Genomic DNA, 27216 nt, shown 5'->3' on the forward strand with positions numbered 1-27216 from the left:
CAGTATTTATGTATTTTGACCAATCACAGTACAGGGGAGTTCCTTTCCTAGGTCTAGAGCCTAGAGACAGAAATGGGACTCGTAAAAGTGTGTAAAAAAACCCAAACTCACGTGTGTGTAATACTAACCAGATAAAGAGTAAGACGTGTTTCGCAGGAAATAGGACAAATAAAGATTGCTCCTTCATGTGAGCCCTGCCTTAAAGTAGTTTGTCAGACTCGAGTCACAATCAAGCCGAGATTTAAAACTGATGCTTTTCATTCTTCATGATCTACTAAACACAGCTAACTTTGGCCTACAGACTATTACATCATCAACATCCCACAGTAAAAAAATACCTTAGAATTTATTGTTTGAATCTACCCAAGAGTCTTTTTTAATGCAGATTTAATTTCATATGATGGCTCCTGGTGACTTTACAGCGTGATGTGGCAGGTATCAATCATCTGTAGAAACTAACTACAGGCTACAGAGGTTCACGCAGCCTAGGGTGCTTTTAGGTCACTTGTCAGAGTAGCATCAGTGTTACACATCTGATTTGAAGAACGCACTGACCACTTAATTAATTCTGGCAGTTAAAAAAGGTCATCAGCTCTGTGCAAGTACATTTCCCAGCATGAATGGAAACAAATGCATCAATCATTTAAAACAATCAGGTTTAGCTGGCTATTACATGCAAAGACCAGTGTGGTCCTGCACTCTGGCTACAAACGGTCGTTCCAGCACAATCCACATAACCAACCACCAGAGTTTCAAGATTTCAGCTGAGAAGGATGGCAGCTAGAAATCCTTCCCTGCTTTGTTCCTTCCAGGTTGACACAAGGGATCAGCATCAGGCAAGTGATTAATACAATAACAAAGAAGTATACACATAGACTTGTAAAGATTTGGTGTAACCTGTTTACTTGAACAATATTATAAAATCAAACATTTTCAAACACTTAAATATTTCATTATGTGGCCAAAAACTGGAAAAAAGCAAGATTAAGATTGTAAGATTAAGGAAAAAATACCATATCATTATTTGAATTGTGATGGACAAATATAGCATGGCCAAAGGATCCAATGATGCCCTTTAAAGCTGCATCCTCTGAGGACTCTCCTATGTTACAGTAAGACGAGGAAAAGCAGCAGATTTGCATCTCCTACCTTAAACTATCAGCAGACTCTGAACCCTGTTGTGCTGTGAAGTGCAGTGTCAGTAAGGGTTTGATTTTACGCTATATTTTCATCAATAAGAATTCTGTAGTTTTGTTATACGTCATGCACAAATAAGACACAAATACTTCAGTTAATTTTGCCCAAAGGCTTCATCATCGCACAGGCTGATGGAGCTGAAGTCCATAAGTGTTACTGGAATAAACGGTTCAGCGGCACATACTTAAACACAGTAATATATACGAGAGTAGTGGTAAATGGAAAAGCCCTCCGTGACATTTCTGTGGAGGGAAAGTGCGCCCTACGTTGTGAGTATATATCATGGCACAGAAAACAACAAAAGGCAGAATCTAAGTGTACACACAAAATACTTTAAAGTCAGCTGCTGGTATTGTGCCGGTTCCCAGAATCTCACATATCTCTCACAGAAAGCAACAATGAGTGTACTGCTCCTTCAACCAGTTCATAGTTTGAATGTAGCATCGGCTGCAAATGCATGCCAAGGTTGCAGAAGCTTCCACAGCTCAGGTAGACCTGCTGTTTGATTCACCGAACATCTGATCACTTATAAACGAACAGCAACCATCTCCATGCTGAAGCTACTTCCTTTATGACTTGAAAGGAAAGATCTGAATTAGATTTCATTAGTCTTTTGCTCTTTGTCTAAAAAAAGAAATTTAAACTGCAGACTACTCTTGGCTTTAATACAGTCTATGCCAGGGGTGTCGAACTCCAGGCCTCGAGGGCCGGGGTCCTGCAGGTTTTAGATCTCACCCTGGGTCAACACACCTGAATCACATGATTACTTCATTAGCAGGCATCTGGAGAACTTCAGGACATGTTGAGGAGGTCATTTAGCCGTTTGAATCAGCTGTGTTGGATCAAGGAGACATCTGAAAGCTGCAGGACACCGGCCCTCGAGGCCTGGAGTTCAACACCTGTGGTCTATGCTGTAGTGTGCGTGTCTTGAGTAGCTATAGCTCACCAGTGGTGTTTGCTACTAGCTCGGATCTCCTGCAGGCGACACAAACATTCACATTAGCTCCCTGTTTCACTGAGTGAGCCGGTACGGTGTCCTGGATACAAGCTCAAAGTCACAGGTCAGTACCATCACAGAGTCTAAACCAGGGGTGGGGACCTCCAGGCCTTGAGAGCTGGTGTCCTGCAGGTTTTAGATCTCACCCTGGGTCAGCACACCTGAGTCAGATGATTGGTTCATTACCAGCCTCTGAAGAACTTCAAGACATGTTGAGGTCATTTAAATCAGCTGTGTTGGACATGGCCAAGCTTCAATTGAGTTCAAACTGAGCGGGGCCATACGGCAGATTTAAATTTGCCCCCCACACAATGAACACGGTCAGAAGAGCTAAACATTAGGAGGCACACTAAAACTGGCCAGTGGATGCAGGCGCAAACTGTCGGTGGTGCTGTTCAGTAAGACTTCTGTTCAGAGTTTATTCCTGCTCCTCGCTGTGTTTAAGAGACCCAAAGATATTTCTGCTTCACCTAAAGTGTCTCAGTGAGGCTCTCTTCATAAATGCTGCATCTGTCCTCTCTAAGATTTGCTGTTCTACTCACCAACACAACGCACTGGAGGCAATCGGCTGGTCTCAAATCAAGTGACTGTCTCATGGGAAGAGTAGTCCCACAAACAAGAAGAAAACAGAAACGGGTACCTGCTGGCGATTTCCCCTTTCACTTAAGCATTCTCTGAACATTCATGAACTCTTCTGGTGTAGATTACAACAGTTATCAGTGAGATCAACTGAACACAGATGCAGATCTGTAGTGCTGGACATAAAGTGCCACAAGTATCATTTCTCTGAATATGAAATTAATGTGCAATACAATTCTTAAGTTACGCTGCAGAACACACGCTGCAGTCCACAGTCTCAGTCCCACCGCTGTGACGTCAGAGGGCTGGAGGAGGTGTGATACAGCTGGAGTACTGGTGGTGCCAGCAAATTCTCTCCACCTGTGGAAGACACACACCAAATAAACAGACGATCAGGAGACTACAGCGATCACTGCACGTGTGTGCATGCTGCCTGGTATAGCTCAACAATTAGAGTTAACTGTAACACGGTGGTTGTTGCCTCTGTTTTAAAACTACCAAAAACTAAACTCTGTTCAAGAGCACAGGTTTAATAAAATCCTGTTAACTGTGAAGAAAACACGTGAGATTTGTCCCAAAAACAGAGCCAACCTAAGGAAACTGCCTCTGAAACCACCCTGCTGTCAGTTTGGTTAAAACAACTTCCTTTTCCGAGCTCTCAGTTCACGTCTTTAGAAATAATGAAATCTAAAACAATCAGTCTGATACACAACAAGTGTTTTCAGCCTACAAATGCAGGACAGTGACAACTAAGATTTCTTCATAGCGTGCAACATTTCTTTCCAACACTGGCTCTGTGGACACTGGAGACACTGTTATACTGTCAGTCAGATCCCCCAAAACAAAAATCAAGCCAGCAGTGTTTAGGAAGCATAGTCTTTAGTCTGTATGGGTCTTTTATTTTGAAAAGTTAAGAGCTTCTCTTTGTTGTTCCAGTGTCTAACTCATACTCTCCTCATGTGCTCTGTGCAGCCTGACGTGGCTTCCATGAAAAACAAAAGACCCGATGCAGTTTTCACCAGCAGAGGCACATTTGGTGGAACTGCTAGTGACAGTCTCACCAGTGTCCTGTTCAGCTCTTCTACAACTGAACATGTTTCCATCTCAGAGGTGAAAGTTAAACCAAAGGCCTTGTCAATGCTACCACTGCTTATCACTGTTGCATAATGTTGGCAGTTATTTGGGAATTTAATTTGAAGTTCCAATCTACATGAATGAGCAGAATGCTGGTACTTTTACTTCTGTCAGTGGGACATAAAAACGACATGTTGAGAAGTACAGTCAAATCTGATAAAGACACTTAAAAAGTTAGATGTCTTTTCCCCAAAGTAAGATTTAAAATGCTTCTTATAGTGCATGCTTTTATTTTACTTTGCTTTATTCAAGACCGGGCATGAGCCAAACATGTCAAAGATCCGTATCTCGTCAAACATGAAAGTTTGCTAAACCTGCTTTGTGAAACAGGCGCATGTACTTTGCCATCTCACAGTAAACATAAGCTGATGATGTTCTTCCTTTGTTGGAGTTTATTCCTCCCTTTGGAGGCCTTCCTACTTGGGGGGGATACATGGTCTCAATAGCAAATGTTTAAACGTATGTCTCACACAAAACAACATAACATTTGGAAGAATATGAAACTGGTCAAGTTGATCACCCATTGTGTGTATATAACTATGCTAAATTGTATCTATCACTGTAGCTATGTTTATACATGTTCTCCTTGTTTATTGTGTGTGGGATTCAATAGAAGGTTGAGCATGGGGTAGGGATTAATAGGTATGTTATACTTCTTCCATTTCAGACTTAATAATTGTCATTTCATGTCATTTAGACTTATTTTATTTATTTTGTTTTATCTGAGCACATACGTGTGTGTATTTACATATATATTCATTTTTGTAAATGTAAGTATGTGTACTTGTGTGTGTATATATTGTTTTTTTTCTGTATATGTCTGAAATAAAGATACAATACATAAGGCACATTAAATACAGAGTAACACACTTTTGGTTCACATAAAAACATGTAGTTAAATCACCAACAGGCTGCAAGTAGGGCAGGGTTTAACGATTTCAGCTTGAATAAAGTGATATTGATTCATTAAATCCTGAATCAATTTTTAAATATAAATGTTTAATTACAAACGACAGAATCTCAGCTTAAAGCTCATTAAAGTATTTAAACAACCAGCAAACAGCTAAAACAGTAAATGAGAGCAGGTAAACGGACTCCACACAAAGAAACACGCAGCGTGGATCGTTCACCCGACTGTGTTTTATCCTCAGTTACTTTGACAGAAAGGCATCTGCTGTGATGCTCACACCTCTGATCAAGTCTTTGTTTTTATACATAGATATAAAAATGTAGATATGTACTGATGAGCAGAATTTTAATATTTCCGACTGTGTCAAAATGTAATCAAATGGAATCAGTTATAAAATCAGTGAGGATTCTCAGGCCCAGCTGCTAACGCAGGCCTTCAGAGTCACTTTCAGCAGGCGCTTGCACACCTGCCTTTTGAGGGTAATTCAGTGTCCATGAACAAGTCAATTACTTACTGAATTCCATACAAGAGACAGAAAAACAGCTCTATGCAGACGGGTAGTTGTTCTTTTGTGGAATGTAAACCTTTTCTACATGAATCAATCTATGCAACAAAAATGTCTGCGTGCTCTTTAACGCAGGGCTTTGTGTTGCTTTAACTCTTTAAAATGATCCAAATGTGTAGTAATGAATTTGAGGCCACTTTCTCCTTTAGAAACGCTATGATTTTGTCAGTGTGCTTTGGATCATCACGCTGGAGTATTCCCGGGAGAGCTTTTGTCAGATTATTTTGGTACATCCACTGGTGTAATTTATATCTGTCATCTCCCCCTGAGTACTTCGACTGTGGAGACGACACATTCATTGTTAACATCAGTAAGTTCATCTTGGTCTGTTCTGATCAAAGAATGCACTCCCAGTATTTATTCGATTTCATCTCATGTTCTTTAACTAATATTCATTTTTTAATAAACTGAAAAGTTTATTAAAGTAGTTTTTTTTCCTCTTTGGATGCAATCCATAGTCGCTGTTATGCAACCTCTTCCTCACTGAATGAACTCTCAGTAATAACTGCTCCACTGAGCATTTGCCCATGTATGTTTTCAGGGCTAGACTGTGGAGGTAGCACGGGCTTATTTTAGAAAAGCCTCTTCAGCTTGTTGTACGTCTCCTCCTGATTACTGCTGCAGCTCAGTGGTTTGTTTTGGCTGGTCACACACAGCACAGACTGGCAGATACACTCAGGAAGTAGAACATCCACTAATCCCAATTCAATCATTTAATCAACAATCATCCTAAAGGCAGCTCCCAACATGAGGACATAACCAATGTAAAATTATTAAGTAAAGCAAACTTCAGTTCCATCATTTTTTCACGTAGTCTCGAGTTATTCATTATCTTCACACATTGTAAACTCCGTCAGCTTTCCCGACTTGGATTGAAATGCTTGGATGTGAGCATGTGCAGTAGCCCAATTCAGGCCCAATGTTGATCTCAGAGTAGAAGACAGAAACCCCTCAGTGCAGCATAAAATGGTAAATAGCCTGTATTTGTATAGCGCTTTACTAGTCCCTAAGGACCCCAAAGCGCTTTACACTACATCCAGTCATCCACACATTCACACACCGGTGATGGCAGCTACATTGTAGCCACAGCCACCCTGGGGCGCACTGACAGAGGCGAGGCTGCCGGACACTGGCGCCACCGGGCCCTCTGACCACCACCAGTAAGCAACGGGTGAAGCGTCTCGCCCAAGGACACAACGACCGAGACTGTCGGAGCCGGGGCTCGCACCGGCAACCTTCCAATTACAGGGCGAACTCCCAACTCTTGAGCCACGATCGGCCCCTAAAAAACATAAAGAGCCTCAATGCTGGATTTGAACTTTTTTTTTAAGCTTGTAATAAGTGTGTAACAAAATGCACAGCTGACATCATCTAATGTTTGTTAAAGTTAGTTTTCCAGCACTAACTATCTCAGCTAATCGGTGCTTCACAGTTAGACTTAACTATGAGGGAACATTAGGGTCACATTGAGAATAAAGTCAGAAGCTTGAGATTAATCTTGAAATGCTATTTTGGTGCCTGTGACAGCAACGACTTTAATCTCCACTTTTTGAATAATACATATATTTTTACTCTTAACGGGGCCCTAATACTCCGTCACATTTGGGAGAGAAACTTGTACTGAATGTGTCGAGGCTTTGTTGCACAGCCAACAGCAGCTTTTCTTACCACTGGTCACAGAATGCCTCAAACATATTTTAGTTATTTCAACTAACAGTGAAAGTAAACAAGTTGGCGCCCTTTTTCTATTTTGCTCGAGCTGACAGAGTGAATGTAGTTTGATCCTCCAGGTGTTTGCAGAAGATAAACTCCATACAAATAACCACAGCTCTGGCTGTGTTAACTTAGCTGCAGAGTTCACGCTCAGTGAAGTTTGTTAAAGCTGTGTGAAGCCTAGCAGACAGCTGATAGTGGGTCTTACTCACAACACACAATAACTCAATCTTGACAGGGAAATAAGTGGTTCCTCCCAGAGCAGGTCTGAGCTTCGAGCTGGTTTCACACCACTCAGAGAATGTTTTTTTGTGTTTCACTTGGTAACAGGGTTAAAATAGATCCAGGATGTCCCTGCTGTGTTTGTGTTGGATGCCCAATGACAGCACTGAGCATTTTTCTCTTCTTCTTACAGTAGTTGATCAACTTACACAGACTCGTAGTGTTCAACTGTGTAACAACTGCTAGCCCCTACACTAAAACGCCTTCAGTAAACAGCTGTATTATTCTGAAGCCTGGACAAAAAAACAACACAATGTTACAGAATAAAATTAAATCTGATAACTTTGACAAATATAACAAGAATAAATGGACTCACCTTTAATTTGTCTTTACCTTGTCTTTGACAGACACAGGCTTGTCTTTGTGTTCCTTAGTGTCTCTCGTGTCATCAGTGTCCTTTCCTGTCTGGTCATTCTCTTCCTCAACACCTAGCATCACACTCTGTCGAACACTGACAGAGATCACCAACGCCTGAATGATGCCATAGATCAGGGCAAACTGCAGGAGATACTCCTGGATCAACCAGAGTAATCCTGCCATTCCAACTGTGGCGACAAAAAACATAGCCATACCATGAAACCACAGTCTCAGTGCTCCCTGGACACCCAGCACCTCCAGGATAAGCTTGGCAGGAGGTGACACAGTCCACAGGAAGCCAACAACAAACAGGTCAAACAAGTGGCGTAGGAAGTTAAAGCAGATCTCGTAGTGCTCTGGTACAATCTCCACGTTCCAGCTGTGTGCAAACAGTCGAAAAGGAGAAGTCAGCTGAGAGGGAGAAGGGGTGGGGGACGGAGGGGGGGTTCCATAATCAGAAAAGTCTCCATCAGTATCACGTTCCCGTGGATCTCCAGTCCCACCGTCACGTTTCCTGTGTCGTAGTCCACTTAGCTCAGTTTTCCTTGGCCACAGATAAGAAGTTGGAAGATATCTATCCCACCACCTAGGCACCAGTACAGTTTCAGCCTCTGGCTTCCCTGCCGCCAGATCTTCAATTTTAATGGGCTGAAGCTTCTCCTGTGCCTCCCAGTACTCCTCTACTGGACTGCTTAGTTCATGCTGACGTCCCCATGAGCCCCAGATCCAAGCCTTGATGCCCCAACCACCACTGCCACGCAGCTTTTGGCGCTCAGCTGTCAAAACGTTAGTGTCCTTTGACCTGGCACCGCTGCTGCCCCATGAGCGGACCCACCCCCACGCTTTGCCCACCACAGCTGCCATGTCTGCTCGCGGAGCTTGTTAGACCTCGGTTAAAATCGTCAGTTCTCACGTCCTGTTGGCTTCCCGAGCTTCAGAGAAAAGCATGCACTCGCTGTCGGTGCAGTTATGAAGTTGAAATACTTGTTCAGGAGGCCTCAGGCCTGGGCAACGTGACGTCCTCGGGTCATCGCCACACCTGTGGGTGTGTTCGAGCAGTTCAGCAGACAAAAGGTTACACTCGCCCCCACCCTACATTACTTACAGGGCTCTGCTCTTAACGAGACTCCACCATTTAAAGTCCAGAAGAACAGTCTACATGTTTGGTTTCAGCTGACAACCTTCGAGGGTGCTTTCAGTATTTCAGCGACACCTTAGCACAGAGGAACTGGGAAAGCTTCAGCTCAGCGTTAGCCAACAGTTAGCTTATTCTTTGGCCAGCCCTTCCCAACAAAAAAACAAAACAAACTTTTTTCAGCCTCTCGAAACGCATTTGTTAACTCCTCAAACAAGTAGAAAGGTTGGTTTACGCGTGCAGTTTGGTATCCAGCTCCACGTCACCATCGTGCAGCTTTGCTAACACAGCGGTCAGCTGCCCTACAGGTTACTCACCACTGAGCGAGCTGTTTAAAGTTTACCTCACATATGATTTTTCGCTGTGAATAAACCTGTCAGTGATAAAAGTCAGTAGCTAAAAGCTCACCTTCGCCGCTGTTAGCTGCTTTGTCAGAACCCAGCTAGCGCTACTCGTTAGCATGAGGTAACTCGATAAACAGACTAGTTGCTCTGCTTCAGCACGTCGTGGCTCAAATGTCCACTGTGGAGAGAAAGGTCCGTGTCCACTTAAAGCTAAGGGAAGGCAGGTACCACTAAGAGCACTCCTAGCAAGCACAAAAAGGTCGCCTGAACGGTTTCCCCGCTCATTACGAGAACAAAGACGACGAACTACCGGGTCGCTTTCAGCCTTCAAAATAAAACCATGGTTACCGTCAGAAGGTCAGCATCACGTGAGACTCGTCCTCTTCAGTGATGTTGCCAACGTGTAAATTAGCTTTGCACGTCAGTCAATTTCACGGAGGCAGATGTTTGTAAAACATATCAAACTACACAATTTCTCAGGTTCTGGACACACCCGATTTAATATCAGTTCAGCGTAGAAATACGTGACCAAGCCGCTTTCAGCTCAGCCTTTTATTCCTTTGCATGAGATCGTTTAATGATGTTGGATAATTTTGCCACATCACTAACATTTAATTCCAGTTTAGCCATGTGCAGCACTTTAATACAGCATTCAGTCACCCATCAGTAAGGTTTCACACATTTATACAAGTAAAATGTTGCACTGATGTGTAAGACAGTAAACCCAAAAGCTGCTTGGGGATTATACAGTTACAACCATCTGATCAGTGCATGAGAAGAACTTATGGCAAAACTGTCACCCACTGATATTAGCTTCCAAAGCACATTGCTCTGAGTTTACTGTGATCAACCCACTGAAGAAAATAGCCATTGGTCCTGTGTGGTCAACCTTTATTGTCCTTAAATACAGTGGTTTAAAAACAAAACAAAAACCACATTCAACATTCACACAGATGAAGACACGTTGCTTAAAGCAATGGAAGACGTGCACTGCTCCAGCTTGATGCTTCCATCAGATGACAGACGAGGCTCTTCAGTGTTGGGAGTGCCACCTCTGCAGTTACACCTGTCAAAGGACAAAAATGAGTGAGACATGTAAGGGGGTGGGGGAACTCATTGTCACAGAGTGTAGTACATCTCCAACTTACAGCACACACACTGCATCTCATACTGCAGCAATGATCATTTGAATAATCCACCTACTCACACCAACCTGCTTTCTCTTCATGAAGGTCATCCAGCTGGGGCTGCTACAGTCATGCCTGACAAGATAACAGTGATGAAATCACAAGCTCTTTCTCATCCATATATTCAGGAAGCGCTCCAGTCTGAGTGTCTCAGTGCGCTGCGAGTAGACTTCAGTTAACATCAGTAGAACCGAATAACTGAATCATCATCGACCAGACTCAGGAAACAGCAGCTCCATTTCAACAAGCTTGGATCATTTGAATACACAGGCTTAGCTGCGATATCTTAGTATAATCTGCTCATGATGAAGTATGGTCACAGGTGACCCAAAATGAACACATTTCTTACTTACAGACATGGAGAGAGCAGCTGTGTGCAGACGAGCTACAAGACAAAAGAAAGCACTATTAGCACCTGACTTATACCAGTGAACACATTCAGGGAAACCATGTGTATGGATGCTTTACCCATTTACTGCAAACACTTCAGACTTGTTACATGACTGTACAACTTCTCCCTGTGAGAAACTATCAGTAAGGTCCCAGATGACTGGGACACTTGTTTCAAACATCTGAAGTATTAAAATGGTAAATATGTTTTTATGTTTTACATGTGCTAAAGTTCAGAGACGGTTAACCAAGTGCATACTTGAGTATGACTACCTTTACTCAAACCAATGAAACACAAGCTTTAAGTGTTCTTTGTTGGACAGACCTGAAGAAAGCCCAGCCATGATTTAATGTCTGTAATGTGCAGTAAATGGGCTGCTGTGGGTTTTGTGGTCAGTGCACTGTGAAAACAACTTCATGCTTCTCAGAGACTCTAGTCTATGCAATCATCATCCCACATTAAGGCACAGAACAATGTTTAGAGTCCAGGCTTACCCAGAAGAGCCATGTCCAGCAGATAAAACCATGCTGAGGTGCCTGCAGAGTACAAAGGAGAGTTTTAGAACTAGCTCTGATTGTAGCATTCACATGTTAAGAAGTAAAATGCTGTTCAGTGCACTGTGAAAGAGCTTCATTGTGTATTCAGAGACTCTAGTCTTATGAATCATCATATCAGCATACTACTTCCTCCATCACATTAGAGGATCTTTCTAACACTCACCATCAGCTCGCAGCTGCAGACTCCACACTGTTCTGCATCTGCTCTTTGCAGCTTTCTGGAAAGCAGAGGATGCAATTTCCAGTCAGTTTAGTTTTTATATGGTAAACGTTCTAGAGCCATAGTCCATCTTCAGAAAGATCTACTTCACAGCGAGGCCTTAGAGCCCTACGATATTTATTTCCAAGGCTTTAATACATTTTTAAATATACCAGCTTCACTGTGCTAGGGCAGGTAACCGCATCTCACCAGCAGAATTGCTATGTACTGCTCTAATTTGCTTGCTTTGTAAAATGGTATTACCTTACCCCAGTTAACTGCTACATATTTGCACTGATTACAATTTAGATGGAAAAAACGCGTATTTCACCTGCTGCGCACCACGTTGTGTCGATGCGGACATGAGCTGTTAGCTGGACAATTTAGCATTTTAATACTGCCCGATTATAAGGCTTTACTCCAGCATAGCCTAAAACTACGGTAAAGTATCTGATTAATAATAGAAGATTACTCGTTCCTACTAATAATTTAAATTAAAATCGACACTGAAAACAGAACCTTTGATGTAATACTCACACTCTTCCCCTAACAGCTTCTCCGGAGGTAGACTCTGCAGATTCACTACCCTAACTCCACTTTTTCTGCACAGAAACGAACAGGACCGCAACGAGGCCAGGCTCCTGGCCACGTGCTGGGCACCTGACCCGCGGATCGCGTGCCGCTCGTCCCTCGCGCTCTGCAGCATGACTCTGACCACAGAGCTCTCCGAATAAACCCTCCATTATCAATTCAGAGGTTAATCTGTCTAAATGCTAAAGCCTTGAACATCAGCTCCTCCTCCTTCCACAGCCAGAACCCAAAGGCTGAGCACGAGCGCGCCCAGGGCTTATATATCCGGGTCCTTCACCGCTACCGGACTTTTGGTGGCCCGAAAAATGCCCGTTTCGGCCTGAATAATGCCTGTTTGGAAGTCAGGCCCTTCACTTCATAACGCTGTCAGTTTGTGCAAACAAGCTATGATACACAGATACGATATATTTAAAATACCATACACAAGAGAGCAACGAGATTAAAACAATACACCAAATCTCTCTCTCTCTCTCTCTCTCTCTCTCTCTCACACACACACACACACACACACACACACACACACACACACACAATAAATAAACTTAAAAACGAACAAATAAATAATTACGATGGGTGGGTTAGTCCACGCTGGGTGCACTTAAATCTAAACCGTGAAGTAGAAACAAGTTATTCATGTAGTCCATAATGCAGACTTTTACCGAAGAAGAAAAAGACTCAGGTGTAAAAGTCCCACTAACCCTTAACCATGTGACGTGCGGCTATTGTTCACACAGCCAGTGACAGTTGCAGCGACCGAACCGGATTAAACTACAAGTACCACCCATCACCACGTCTGTCTCAGGGTGCCAGGTTCGCTGGGTTTGGCGGGAAAAACGTGCACTTCAGGCCCCGCGCCTGCTCTGTGTTTTACACCTCGTATCTGGCAACGCCTGCAGGTCCTCGCATTGCTGTCGTCACTGAGGTCGGGTAGAAGGAGCGAAGATGGCGACTTGCTACGAGAGATACAATTTGTAAGTAGTGTTCATACGGAACAGCGTAGTGTTTCTGTCTGCGGCTTTTCTGCTCACAGCTCCGGTTAAAGACACATAAGACGAGTGGCTGTCCGTGAGAGGTGAAGCAGCTGCGGGGGCTCAGCGGTGCTGGTGGGGTAGATGACACAGCGGCTGAAGTTTGCTGACAGGCTCGGCCGGCGGAGCAGGAACCAGCCAGGTTTCTCTCCACTCTCATTCATAATGAACACTTAGCCAGTGTCGCTGTGTGGAGCCGGCAGCAGCGAGTGTGGGTGAGAGCGCCGACGGGCGCCTTTGGTATTCAGGGAGGCTTCATTCACCCAACGAGCTGCTGCACAGCTGCTCCCTCCGGCTTTAGTGGCACTCCACGGCTGGCAGCTCCTCGACGCGTTTTTAGACGTGCAGGGTTTATATTTACTTGTGAATGTCACTCAGCTGTAAGTGAGCCTAACACTGATAACCGCGGACATGTGACGTTAGCCGTGCGGCAGCTGACAGCTCAGCCCCGGCACACCCTCGATCAAGCCCTTTATTTCAAGTACCCAGCCCTACCGGTCCTGCCTCTGCCTGCAGCGTGTTTTACTTACACGAGTGAAGGTGTTGGGTGTTCCTCAGCCTTTCCCAACACGGAGCAGGTAATGAGGCACAGCTCTGTAGTACGTCACACATGTTAGACAAATGGACCCTCTGAGTTTGGGCCAGTACAGTGAGCACTGGCATAATCTAACTGGGGAAATGCAAAACAAACAAAAACTTTGACAAAGCATCTTTTCAAATAAAGTAAAGACCTAACATTTCTCGGTAATTTGTACATAATTGTCCAGTTATTGACAATAATGCCAGTTTTTCATTTAACCCTGGAGTGCCTCTGTGTACAAAGAGGTGCTGGGTGCACCTTAACCTGATGCATCCCAGCACTGCGGGCCTGGAAGTGTGATTTAGACCAGTCATGTGTTACTCATCGCACGACTGCTCATTCTAACACTGACAAATGAAAAAGTTGCCTCAGAACAAAACCGTCTGTTTGAAAACTCGTTTCCTGTTTGGTCCACACTGTGGTGGGGGGTCAGAGTTCACCCCCCCACAGTTAAACTCTGTCTATTTTCTGTGTTTTCCACCATGGGGGTCACGTTCACCACCTGATTATTGTGTGTGTGTCTTATTGTGCTTCTGATGGCATAGTTTTCAAGGACTACAGATCAAACATGTCCTGATTCACACTTGCCTGTTGTCCACGCTGCGGCTCCTGGCTGTGGGACCTTATTCGGTCTCTTCTCTTTGTTCTTGGTTTTACACTGACTGTCAGTCACAAAGCATATCTCTGCTTATGGCAGCATTAAGTGACCCTGAAACTTTGTTAAATGTGCGTAGGTGTAGATGCTGTGTTTAAACCGTGGCCTGTTCTGTCCTCAGAACAAACCGGAGCAGCGTCCAGTCTGAACCTGTGTGCTGCTCTGGAGGCTACCTGGGGTCACAAAGCAAACATGACTGCAGATGTGCTCTTCTCTCAGATTTCCATCGTACAGAGTGTGGGTTCTGACAGTCTGCGCTTTAAATAAAAGCCTCAATTTAGAAAGTTCACTGAAACATTTCCTAATACACAGCATGAAATCAATCTTTAGTTTTGATATTTGTATTTAATACTGGTTTATCACAACATCGTGCTCCTGGCATCGTAGGTTTTGGTATCAGTTGAGCTTTTGTTTAAGAGGAAGATGGCTGGAGTTCCTCTGCCAACGTGTTTGTCATTATTTAATTAAAGACAAGGAAAGTGTCCGTCACAGAAAACGAGCAGCGGAGCTTTGTAGAGTGAAAGATGACGTCAGACAAGTTGTTTGTTCTCAGCTGACAACGGCAGAAATATTGTGTTTCCAGGGACATGTGACTAAGAAAACTAGCACTAAAGGACCAAAGGGGCCGTTTTTGACATTTCAATGATCTTTGGTTGTAGTTGAGTGATTGTTTGAAGTATAATCAGCATTAACCGTTCATGCTGTTGAATAATTGACATTGTTGACTAAACACCTCCTGGCTATATTTTCATGCGCGACTGAAAATTTCCTCTTTCCTCCCGTTTCCCTCTCCCAGGCACACGACCCCTGAGAAGTTCTTCATCGAGGCCTGCGATGAGGGTGCCGATGCTGTGCTGGCAATCGACAGGGTCTCGAACGAGATGACCCTCACAGGTAGGCTGTGTTCGAAAGTGCTGAGCATCGCTTATGATCCAAAGACGCTGTCGTTGAGACGTGCCTCAGTTTGGACGTTGTTTGCTAATCACATCTAAAGAACTTTCTGACATTCTCAGACTGTATGAGAATAACAAACTGGGTGTCCTGACACATGATATACATGTTTACAACCTGATTTACACGATTCAAGAGTGTTAGCCTGCATGCAGTAACTACATGTCACTGTTACAGGGATATAAGAGGCTTAGACGGTGAGCCTTACTGCCCTGTGTGTGCATGCATGTGTACATCAGGACTGCTGTCCAAGCTAAGCTCAGTCACACTCCTGAGCCCGTCCTCAGAGGAAGTAGACGTCTACTGTGACACACGCGCGCGCACACACACACAGACACACACACGCGCGCACACAGACACACACACGCGCGCACACAGACACACACACGCGCGCACACGCACACAGACACAGACACACACACGCACGCGCGCGCACACACAGACACACACACACGCGCACACACAGACACACACGCGCGCACACACACACGCACGCGCGCGCACACACAGACGCACACACGCGCACACACAGACGCACACACGCGCACACAGACGCACACACGCACGCACGCACACACACACACACACACGCGCACGCAGACACACACACGCGCACACAGACACACACACACACACACAGACACACACACACGCGCACGCAGACACGCGCACACAGACACACACGCGCACACAGACACACACACGCGCGCACACACACACGCACACAGACGCGCACGCGCGCGCACACACAGACGCACACACACGCACGCACTCACACACGCACGCACGCACGCACGCACGCGCACACAGACACACACACACTGCTTCTAAAGGTTGAGGTCAACTTTGTAGAACCCCTCTGGACTTGTATGTTGTGGTGACTCGAGTACAGCATCCAGCACAGGTGTACTCTGTGTGAATTTAAAGGCCTCTGATGCTTCACGAATGGCCGTCACTTCTTTGTGATGAAGAGGTTTTCTCTTCAGACAAAAGCAGCTGGCCCTTCTGTGTACTCGTCCACAAATACGAACAATATGTTGCAGTGAGCTGAAGCCTTGTGTGCAGGCCCATGTCAGACACTGAGACGGAGGATTCAGAGGAATAAAATCAAACCTTTGTTCCTGTCACAGGTAAAAAGGACGTTCCTCCCTCTGCAGTTACCAGGCCTATCTGTGGCATCATGGGAACTATCCGCCTGGTAGCAGGTATGTAGCACACACGCGCATCACTGCTGTCCGAGCTGCTCTTTGAAGCTGTGCAGTAAAACGCTTCTGCTTCCACCGCAGGGATGTACCTCGTTGTCATCACCAGGAAGAGAAATGTCGGCAGCCTTCTGGGCCACGCTGTGTGGAAGGCTGTGGACTTTGACGTGATCTCTTATAAGAAGACGGTGCTGCATCTGTCTGAGATACAGGTCGGTAAGAATGGATCACTGATCCCGAAGGAAATTCAAACGTGCTGTGGCAAGAAAACATTTATGGAAAAAAGAGAAAAGCTCATTAAAAAGCATACGCTGTACGCTCGTGTGCAGCAAACATTTAGCATGTTCTGTGTTTCTTTTGTTGTGTTTTTCTTCGGTGCGTGCTCACTCGCTCTGTGTGAGATTAATCCACACACACGGCTGGTAGCGCAGCCCGTGCTGCTGTCGCCGTAGTCTGCTCATTTTAATAGGACACCGTGTTCTGAAACGACACCAATAAACTTTGTTAGTCAGTGTAGGAATAGCAACAGGGACAGACGGTGGTAAGCCAGTAACACTCTTTGTTTCCGTAAGTAGTTTTGCTCTGACATCAGCCCAGCTGTGATGCAGCGATTCAGAAAAGCTAAACTGGAGGCGCCCCGAACGCCGTCAGGCTAAAGCAGAGCCTGATTCGATGACCCGACCTGTAAGAGACAGATGTGCGTGCTGTTTTTAAAACAGAGCTGAAATGTCCGTACCTGACAGACTGTCGCGTTTGGCTGGTGAATCGCCTAACAATGTAGAATTTGTGACATGCAGCAAAGTGACCTGTCATGAGCTTTCCTGCCATCTAAACGTCTTTCCTTTCCTAGTCTCAGGAGAATAAGACCTTCCTCTCTATGCTGAACAATGTGCTGACCACGGACGGCTTCTACTTCTGCACCGACTTCGACCTGACGCACACGCTGCAGCGGCTCGCCAACACCAGCCCTGACTTCCAGGAGATGAGTCTGCTTGAGAGGGTGAAACATGTGGTCTTAATAGCTGTTAGCAGCCGATGCACTCAGTGTAACACAGACAGGTGACTTTGAACTGGTCTAGTGGACAATATGAAGGCTCTGGTATGGTTAATAAGAGAGGTAAGTGCAGCTTCAAGCTGAGACGCAGCTCTGCAGACGTGGCGTTTGCTCTGAGCGAGCAGGTGAGGTGGAGATAAAATGAGCGTGACAGTGTGTGAGTGAACATGCAAGGAGCAGTGGTAGTGAAGGCAGGTGAGTTTAAATACCTGTGACACTATCCACTGTAACAGGTGGTGCACAAGAGAGGTGAAGAACAGGGTGCAGGCAGGGTGGAGCGGCTGAAGTCTGGTGTCGGGGTGGTGTGTGAAAGGGAAGGTTTACAACCTGCTGTGATGGCGGATATATGGGACGAAGGAGGATGAAGATGCAGCTGCCAGGCAGGAGGAACAGAGGAAGACCTCAGAGGAGGTTCGTGGATGCAGTGAAGGGTGGAGTGACAGGAGCGTGCTGGGATGGGAGGAGCTAAAGGGAGCAGCTGAAAGAATACTTCTCAAAATAAAATCTTTTGTGTTTTGCTGTATTTATTGCTCGAGGTTTTTATTTATCGGTCAAGTGTTCACAGTAGCATTTTAGTTATTTTTAAATCGCACATCCTTAATTTGACATTTGTGTCCAACTTAAATGCAACATTAGTGTAAAGTCTTCCTCAGTGTCATGTGTTGATGCTTGTGGTTATTTTCAGGCTGATCAGAGGTTTGTGTGGAACGGGAACCTGCTGAGGGAGCTGGCTGGGCAGCCCGAGGTGACCTGAGCCTCACTTACACTGATGCATGTGTTTGTACTTGTTGTGCTTAATTACTGACCTTCACTGTCTCTCCATAGCTTCACAAGTTTGCCCTTCCCGTCATCCATGGATGTATCCTTTGCACTGAATGTGAAAGTTTTTTTTTTTCTTTCTTCATAAAATCGTAAGCGAAGCCTTTTTTCTTTGACCGACCCGGTTCAGTCATCGTCATGAAACCGTGCCGTATAAACGGGAAGATCTTTGAGTGGATCCTCATATCGAGGAGAAGCTGCTTCCGGGCTGGCGTCAGATACTACGTGAGAGGTAAAAGCCTCGGAGCTGAGACTTTTCTTAAAGAGCAGCTGTTCTGCTAATTTTCACACCCATCATTTTATTCGCTGGGTGACCTAGAGGGGCTTTGCATAACCAGTTCAAACTAATCCTTCTTTGTCACGTACTGAGCACTGGCGCATCATCCTCTGTCTAATGTTAGCTGCTTGGCTGTTCCTTATAAACTGTCAGTATGAAGAATGGAACCTTTGTCCAGCCTAAACCCTGGGCTTGAGCTCATAGGGATTACTTGCACATACCTCCTGACCTCATTGTTTCAAACTAATGTGACCAGTGTAACAGTCTGTACTGAGCGGCGGACAGTAATGAAGGGCACCCTGTGTGCCCTGCTGTGTGGCAGTATCACCATGCTGCACCGTGCAGCAGCAGACGGTGCTCCTGAGTGTGGCTGCTGACCGACGGTGTGTGTGTCCACAGGCATCGACTCTGAAGGCCATGCTGCCAACTTTGTGGAGAGTGAGCAGATCGTTTTGTATGAGGGAGCAAAGGCTTCATTTGTGCAGGTAAGTTTCAGGGTTCATCATATCAGCGATGTTTTTACTGTTTGCATCGAGGATCATTTATTAGATGTGTTAGCCCTGCGTCACACTCTGTGCTGCCTCCTATGGCGGCTGGGGCAGAGTCCCGCCCCCTGCGACCCTGCTGAGGACCAGCTGATGAGAACGGATGGTATTTCACAGCGTTTTTTCTTTTTCTTTGAAACAACCAGACACGAGGCTCGATGCCCTTTTACTGGAGTCAGAGACCCAACCTCAGATACAAACCCAAACCTATAATCAGCAAAACCACAAATCATGTAAGCTGATCTTTCTGCACATCCACGTGTTCGTTTCAATCACGTGAAATGGAAATCTTATGCTAACGTAATGGAAATGTTGTACAGATGGACGGCTTCCAGAGGCATTTCGACTCTCAGCTCCTCATCTATGGGAAGCAAACGATTCTGAACCTGGTGAGCCGTCCTCCTTTCCTTAGTCTCTTACTGGTAAACAGAAGCACTCAGGAGACCAGTCTGACCAGTCTGTTCGTCTTCTTCCTGCTCAGGTGAATCAGAAGGGCTCAGAGAAGCCACTGGAGCAGGCCTTTGATAGGATGGTGTCTGGCATGAATAATGATATGCTCAAGTAAGTGTCACCCTGTGTTTTTACTGGTCACTGAGTCGCCGTTAGCTTAATCAACCAGGTTCAGCAGTTTGACCTTCCTCATCAAAAGTGTTTGATAAACTATTGTTTTATTGATTAACGACACTGGTGCTGCATCAGTTTTAGTTGTTCTACAAACCTTTTCAGTAGAGGTGGGAATCACCATACATCCCACGATATGATATTATCACAATACTTAACGCACGATACGATATTATTGAGATTTTTTTTTAAATATTTTGCAGTATTCAGATTCTGTCCATAAAGGTAAACTTTATCAATATTAATTTTATCTAATAACAAAGTCTCACACTCAGTCTTTCTCTCATTTCAGTTTTATTGTTGACAAACTGAACGGTTTGTATTACAGTCTAGTCCAACTTAACTGAATGCAACCATCTGGTACAATTACAGCTATTCTGAACTATGCAATTTATGAAAACTATGCAGCCCATTCAGCAACTGAAGAATTTGAAAATAAATTAAAACAAAATATAATTTTACATTAAATAAAAAAGTTTTAAACTTAATTAAAATAAAACATAAATTAAAATAAGTAAACTGTCGTGTTTATTGCTGCCAAAAACAAGTTAAACACATTTGGACAGTGAAGGAATGTCAGGATTCTTGCTCAGAAAAAGGATCAACATGCTCTGAAGTCAGAGCACAAACTTTTTTTTGTAACAAAATATCGATTTCTGCTGTCCCTGTATCGATACATTATTAGCAAACAAAATATCACGATACTACACAGTATCATTTTTTTCCCCACCCCTACTTTTCAGTCGGTGTGCTGTGACAAGCTTTCAAAGATTTAGTCTTCGTTTTGTTTTGTAGCAGTCTGCCCTCCAGTTGTCTCCTTTATAATCTACAGTGTGACCCACTCCTGTCCACAGATACATAGCCTTCGACTTCCACAAAGAGTGCAGCCACATGAGGTGGGACCGTCTCCAGATCCTAGTGGATGCTGTTGCTGACAAGCAAGAGGAATACGGGTAACAAAATGAGCAGCTGCTCTTTGCTAATGTCGAGCAGTTCGCTGTGATGACGTGCGTGTGCGTGTAGGTACTTCATGGTGAACTCGGAGGGAAAGACGGTGGCCCAGCAGAAAGGCGTATTCCGCAGTAACTGCATGGACTGCCTGGACAGGACCAACGTCATCCAGAGCCTGCTGGCTCGCCGCTCGCTGCAGTCTCAGCTCCAGGTATTTAAGGTCACAGCTGCCAGTCGTACTGTGTGGTGTAATGCTGCAGTGCAGGACGGTGCTACGCTCGCACGTCTGCCCCGTTGGTTTGTAATGGTTTTAGCGTAGAGAGCAGACTGTATGTACATGAAATAAGCTGGTGGACTTGGCCAGTTTGGGAAGGTGCAGTTTCAGAAGAGTCGCACAGGTGTTGTTGCTGTGTCTCCACAGAGGATGGGGGTTCTGAATGTGGGGCAGCGCATTGAAGAGCAGGCCGAGTTTGAAAAGATCTACAAGAACGGTAGGATACTCTGTTAGCACAGCTGCATGTGCAGTGTGATTGGTAGAAACTGTAGCCTCATGTTGTTTTTGTGTGTGTGCTCTCTAACCAGCATGGGCTGACAATGCCAATGCATGCGCTGTACAGTACGCAGGAACTGGAGCCTTAAAAACAGACTTCACAAGGTACCGTAGCATCCACACTGACTAGCATGTACTCAGCCTTGGTTCTGCTGCTCTGATGACTGCTGTTTAACCAGAGTTCATCTCTTTCAGGACAGGGAAGCGGACCAGGTGGGGGCTGCTGATGGACGGCTGGAACTCGATGATCCGTTATTACAAAAACAACTTCTCTGATGGATTCAGACAGGTGTGAAAGCTATTACACACTTTGTCACTTAAGAAACAAGTTTAGTGTCAGAACAACAGATCATTGGAGTCTTGATTCTGAAAAAGTTTGGACTCTGTGTCGAATATTAACGGTCTAAGGCATCATCTGAGACATCGCTAACTCTGAACTTAGAGATGGCACGATACCACTTTTTTTATGTCCGACACCAATATCATAAATTTGGATATCGGCCGATACCGATATGAATCCGATATAGTGTTGTTGTTTTTTTTTAAATCAATAAAACTGTTTTTTAATATCTTGCTGCATTTTGTAGAAGTTCATACTCAAGTTTAACTAAACAACAACACTAAAGCTATTCTGTTATACCTGTATGTAAAAACACACACTGCACCCAAAATATTTCATAGTTCAGCAAAACTGATCAATCTAATAAACGTAAACCTGCTCCATCCTCCCTACTCTGGTATTTTAAAGAGTACTTACCAGAAATATTAAACAACCTAACTAATAGGGCTGCAAACTCCCAGCAAAAAAATAAATAAATAAATAGGGAACCACCCCCGCCCTCCACCTCATGATGCTTAATCGATGTAATCAAATTTAATTTGATGCAGTGTGAAAAAATGCACAGAAATCAATTATTTTTCAAGAATAATTAAATAGATTCAACATCTTTCTTCAACAGAACTGCAGACTGCACAGATGGTTCCCAAAGGAAAAAGTACTACAGCTTACTAGGGTATATTAGACTTAACAGTTACTATATACAGTAATGGACTTCTATATATTTTACATCAGATTAAAACTTTGGGTGTAAGATTCAGATAATTATTTATTAAAAGCTCGACATTGTAAATGAGAATAAGAAAGAAAAGTATGTCTTTGTGCCCCCTTTCCCTGTTCATGCCCTATCGGCCCCCCTGGCTAAACTTTGCTAGATCCGCCCCTGCACAGTTACCAGCCGTCAGCTGTAGAAAAAGATCCTGGTGTAGAAAGTAATATTAAATAAATTCTAACAACAGCTGATCAAGCTTAAACGTGCTGCTGTTGTTCAGCCGCTGGTTTCCTCTTTCTGGCGCAAAAACAAAGAAGAGAGACGATCAGCTGATCATTGATCAGTTTCATGACTGAAGTAGCAGCAGGAGAGAGAGAGAGGCAGTCGCTCCATATATCGGTTGTTAAGCTTAACGCTGGAATGCTTTACAAACATTCAGAGATGAACTTACACACTTTACTTCTCTCTGGGATCACTTCCTCAGAGATGAAATGCCGGTTTGGTAGTGAGGCTACAAACACACAGCCGCTCTATCACGTGACCACACTGCTGCGACGTGCTACGGTTATGAGCAGAGTTACGCCGTGTAGTTTTGTGAGGTGCTTTTTTGATATTTAATGGATCGGATTACATTTTTTATTTCTCTCCGATATCCGATCCAGTCATTTACGTCAGTATCAGACCGATACCGATACGTAATATCGGATCGGTCCATCTCTACTCTGAAGCCGAAGTTCAGAGGAGACGAGCAGAACGTTCTCTATGGAAACACATAAATGACTGTTGCCTCACAGCAGGATGGTCCTGAGTTCAGTTCCTCCAGCAGGTCTTTCTGTGTGGAGCATGTTCTCTCCAGCTTCCTCCCACAGTCCACAGACATGCAGTTAGTGGGGACAGGTTAACTGGTAACTCTAAGTTGCCCATAGGTCTGAATGGTTATCTGTTAGCCCTGTGACAGACTGGTAACGGCGCCCATGAGACTGCTGAGATAGCCCCACCCCCTGTGGATGGAGGGTGGCACTGGTTAACGACAGACTTGCCTTCTTAAATACAACCGGGTCCACATTCACCGGCTCTGCTTTGGCTTATTTGTTGCAGAAATGAGCAGTGATGCAGCCACGTTCAGATTTATGCATGTGCGTTGTTGCTGGTTTCAGGACTCCATCGACCTGTTCCTGGGTAACTTTGCCGTCGATGAGTCGGACGGACCCACTCCGCTTCGTGTGCAAAAGGACTGGAAGTTCCTCACAGTCAGTATATCAGCACCGTGTCCTGTCGTCACCAGCAGCAGGACGTTGTGACTAACTCGTGTTTTTATTTTTGCAGCTGCCCATCATTATGCTGGTGGCATTTTCCATGTGCATTGTCTGTCTTCTCATGGCTGGTATGTACAACTGCTGATCCTTAATCCTGTTTAGTTTGGTACAGACGAGCACTGTCCAGTTCTAAAGCACTTGTTTTATTCAGTATGAAGTGAGTGACTGAGCTCATTGAGCACTTGGTGTAATTCCCAGGCTATAGAGATGAATCCAGGGTTTAACTATAGATGGTATAAATGATGGACGTAGTTTTCAGCTCATCATGCAGCTTGACCCAAACTTGCATTATTTTAATGGCTATCAAGGGGTGATGTGTGTGCTCTGGTAAATGCATGGGCGTTTTGAAGCACTCGCAGCACTTTAACAACAAGCCCTTCACTTCTAACCTGACACTGAGGCACCCCCATGGATGCCCAAGCATACTTTGACATGCAGGCAAAAGCTGCTGGAGATTGAGCTGCTCATGCTCTGATTGGTCGTCCACATCCTGAGCCACAGCTGGCCCGTGGTTGCAAAAAGACTTCTTTTGGAAAACAGCACCCTGACAAACAGAAAGTCCAATGATCTAAGGACACCATCATCATGCTGGTGTCAGCCTCAGTCACAGCTGCTTGCAACAATGTAAACACTCACCATCAAAATGATACTCCGCTGACGTCACACTAGCTACATCCATCTTTTTACTGCCTGTGGATTTATCAGAGATACTGAGCTTAAATAGGTCAGTATTAAAGGACCAACGTGTCTCGATACAACTGGAAAGAAGCACAACCAGTCAGCACTGAAACATGCATGTTGATGGTGCAACATCCAGTTCTTATCAAATAGTTTTATGCATCAGAGACAGCCGTCGTGCTTGTTTAGGAAAGTGTTTGTCAGCCCTCCACTGTGTAATATGAGTATCAAACAGGCCTCGTGTGAACATCTTCAGGATTTTGGTAACTTTATCTCAGATCTTTTTAAGTTCAACCAGAACAGCTTCACAAGCTTTGTTGCTGTTGTTTAGTAAAAGTAGTCACCAAACTACACGTTGAAGCAACAGTTACAGTCTTCATGTAAAATATGGTCCAGACTTCTGCAGCTTCAGGTTCCATTTCTGTCTGGATAAAGTCTCTCGCTGCCTCCTTTCTTTTTCTAGATTGCACTAATTGCATCGTACTTTTAAAGGCGAGCTTAAAGAATATTCCTGATATTTGTTAATAATTAATATAATCTTATTCTTTGCTTTGAATTTGTTCTGCAAAACATTTCAGGGTGAGAATCCAACCGCACACTTGGCCGAAGGGATCAAAGCTGTGTCGTGAAAGCAGCTCGTTAGAAGCTGTTTGGTTTACAGAGTAACAGCCTAAAAGTGTTCCTGATGATGATGATGATGATGATGAGATGTCTGCTGTCTGCCTTCCAGGTGATACATGGACAGAGACCCTGGCTTATGTGATGTTCTGGGGTGCTGCAAGTGCAATTACAGCCACTATCATCCTGTTTAATGGCCAAGACTTTGTGGACGCCCCCAAGTTGGTTCACAAGGAGAAGATGGACTAAGTGTGCACTTGTGTGTGTGTGTGAGGATGAGCTGGGTCCGGCGGGCTCGTATACCTCATCATCTTCACCTTCGGCAGGTCTGGAGTCCAGGCTGACCTGCCGCCTCCGTGTTGCCCTCTGGACTTTCTCATACAAAACAGTGTCTGTCTTCTGTCTGCAGCACATGTGACCACCTTCAGTTGTACTGCACACACGTGCTTTTCATCTAATTTCGTTTCCCTTGGTCCCCAGGCTTTAGTTTGCCGTTGGTTTAGCTAGCTGGGTTTCGTTGGTGTTGGTTGTTTCCATGACTACACTACCACTGTGTTTCCCTTTGTTTGGGCTTGTTTGTGCTTTCTTTCCCCGTACGTTAGCTTCAGCAGTCGTGGCGATGAAACATGCAGATATTAAAACCTATGTTGTATTGCAATGAAAAGTATGCACTCTGGAAGTTTTGAATGTAATGAGCCTTACTTGTGTATTAATTATATAACTATGTGGCCAATCTGTCTTCCTATGAAGCGACCTTAGAAAAGCGCCGGTGACCTTGTTCTTTGTAGAAGCACAAACTGTGGCCGCACACACCTGTGACAGAGCCGTCAGTGGTAAACGTTTGGCTTCAGGGTTACAGGCTTGATTTGCTCCATTTCAGCTTTATACAGGGTCAAGAATGAGACCATCTGAGCCACCTGCAGGTGACCACAGCGCACTACAGCGTACTGCTTTATGTGTGATGGCACGATATCATCATTGGGTTTGGGCCTCCATGGCTGAGGCTTGCCTTGGTGATCAAACGTGCCCTCGGTCTTTGTGCATGTTTCGCTAGCTTAAATGAATGCCAGGAACCAAAGTTTCTGGCAAAAGTTCGACAGTATCCAGGCGGTCATGTTGTCCTCTTCACCTGCAGTGGTTTCAGGTTGACCTGCAGCAGCATGTCTGCATCGCTGTTGCAGGTTTTCAGAGCTGGTGCTGGATGTAGCGGAAAAATGATAACCTTTTCCCAAATACTGTCAGGTGTGACAGAGTAAGGTTCTTACTGTAGTTTGAGAATACCAAATGATTTAGTTGCTAAAACATTCTGTGGATTTATTCTTAAGGTGCAGCTTTCTTGGTCATTAACCCAGGACACCATCTTAAACCAGTCGTTACCTTGGTTATGGTCCTCGTTCGTTCGAGATGAGGCACAGGGTCACACCTCATCACGTGTCCACGACCCGAGATCACTCGTTCCCGTGGAGCTGCCAGTGAGCTCAAATGTTCGGTCTAGCTACTTCTTCACCAGCTTATACAGTATGCAATCAGCTGTGAACTCTGGACACATCCTTGTGTATTTTGAACAGGACATTTGTATTAGAGTAGACTGAGCGATGGTTTGATCTGGACGCTGCAGCTCTCGGTCTTTCCTGCACCTGCAGCGATCTGACGGGTCCGTACTGTCTTCTGTCCAACAGTGGACTCAGTGACAGGGGCTCAATATGTGGTTCGTGTGTTTTCACGGCTCGGCAGCGAGTCACGCTCGTTTTCTTTATTTCATGTTGTGGTTTTAGAGAAATGCGACAAACACATTTCAGAAACATTTGTCATGTTAGGACATAATAACAAGATTCTCTCTTTTCTGATCTTTAATACTCTGTAAGCTCTCTGAGTAGTACGCACATCGTCTCTCCACACAGACGATGATCTCTGTGAAGTACAGCTGACTTTGGTGTTTTTATGTCTGACTGTTGCTGATAATCGTCACATATTAGGAACACTGGGAGTGTACGACTAAACAACACGTCCTGTCTCTGTTTTGTGGTGGAAAATGATCTCGTGCTTCTTCAGCACTCTCCTTCCAGGACCAGACTTTGTTAATAAACTGAACACGCAGATGTTACAGCACCTTTGAGCTTCTGGAGTTTCATTTATCGTTTCTTTTCTTTGTGAAATAGAAAGGAAAGCAGGGACGGACACATG

At 44.7% G+C, this 27216-nt stretch overlaps 2 protein-coding genes across 5 annotated transcripts; one reads left to right on the forward strand and one right to left on the reverse strand.

The window, feature by feature from the left end:
- Positions 1 to 886: 886 nt before the first annotated feature.
- On the reverse strand, positions 887 to 12917 carry cUnh6orf47 (chromosome Un C6orf47 homolog). 4 transcript variants are annotated; one of them, XM_082521609.1, is made up of 8 exons: positions 12837 to 12916; positions 12085 to 12522; positions 11512 to 11566; positions 11286 to 11327; positions 10754 to 10785; positions 10427 to 10475; positions 7694 to 10279; positions 887 to 3133 (listed from the first exon to the last, which is right to left on the reverse strand). In XM_082521609.1, the coding sequence occupies exon 7, from the start codon at positions 8596 to 8598 to the stop codon at positions 7696 to 7698; it is 903 nt and encodes a 300-aa protein (XP_082377735.1). In that variant the 5' UTR covers positions 8599 to 10279; positions 10427 to 10475; positions 10754 to 10785; positions 11286 to 11327; positions 11512 to 11566; positions 12085 to 12522; positions 12837 to 12916; the 3' UTR covers positions 887 to 3133; positions 7694 to 7695. The 4 variants fall into 4 exon arrangements, 3 of the variants coding, with proteins under 3 accessions (XP_082377735.1, XP_082377736.1, XP_082377734.1); XR_014274198.1 differs by lacking the exon at positions 12837 to 12916 and having other exon boundaries at positions 9278 to 10279; positions 12085 to 12808; XM_082521610.1 differs by lacking the exon at positions 12085 to 12522 and having other exon boundaries at positions 12837 to 12917.
- Positions 12918 to 12972: 55 nt separating this feature from the next.
- sacm1la (SAC1 like phosphatidylinositide phosphatase a) lies at positions 12973 to 27141 on the forward strand. The gene is made up of 20 exons (XM_082521581.1): positions 12973 to 13109; positions 15198 to 15295; positions 16483 to 16557; positions 16639 to 16766; positions 17405 to 17554; positions 18294 to 18353; positions 18434 to 18467; positions 18558 to 18659; positions 19104 to 19189; positions 19396 to 19482; positions 19570 to 19638; positions 19731 to 19810; positions 20725 to 20823; positions 20894 to 21032; positions 21243 to 21312; positions 21404 to 21476; positions 21567 to 21660; positions 23578 to 23670; positions 23747 to 23804; positions 25145 to 27141. The coding sequence occupies exons 1-20, from the start codon at positions 13081 to 13083 to the stop codon at positions 25279 to 25281; spliced, it is 1761 nt and encodes a 586-aa protein (XP_082377707.1). The 5' UTR covers positions 12973 to 13080; the 3' UTR covers positions 25282 to 27141.
- The last annotated feature ends 75 nt before the right edge of the window (positions 27142 to 27216 follow it).

The sequence above is a fragment of the Aulonocara stuartgranti genome (genome assembly GCF_965226115.1).
Source record: "Aulonocara stuartgranti genome assembly, chromosome: 22".
Taxonomy (NCBI): Eukaryota; Metazoa; Chordata; class Actinopteri; order Cichliformes; family Cichlidae; genus Aulonocara; species Aulonocara stuartgranti.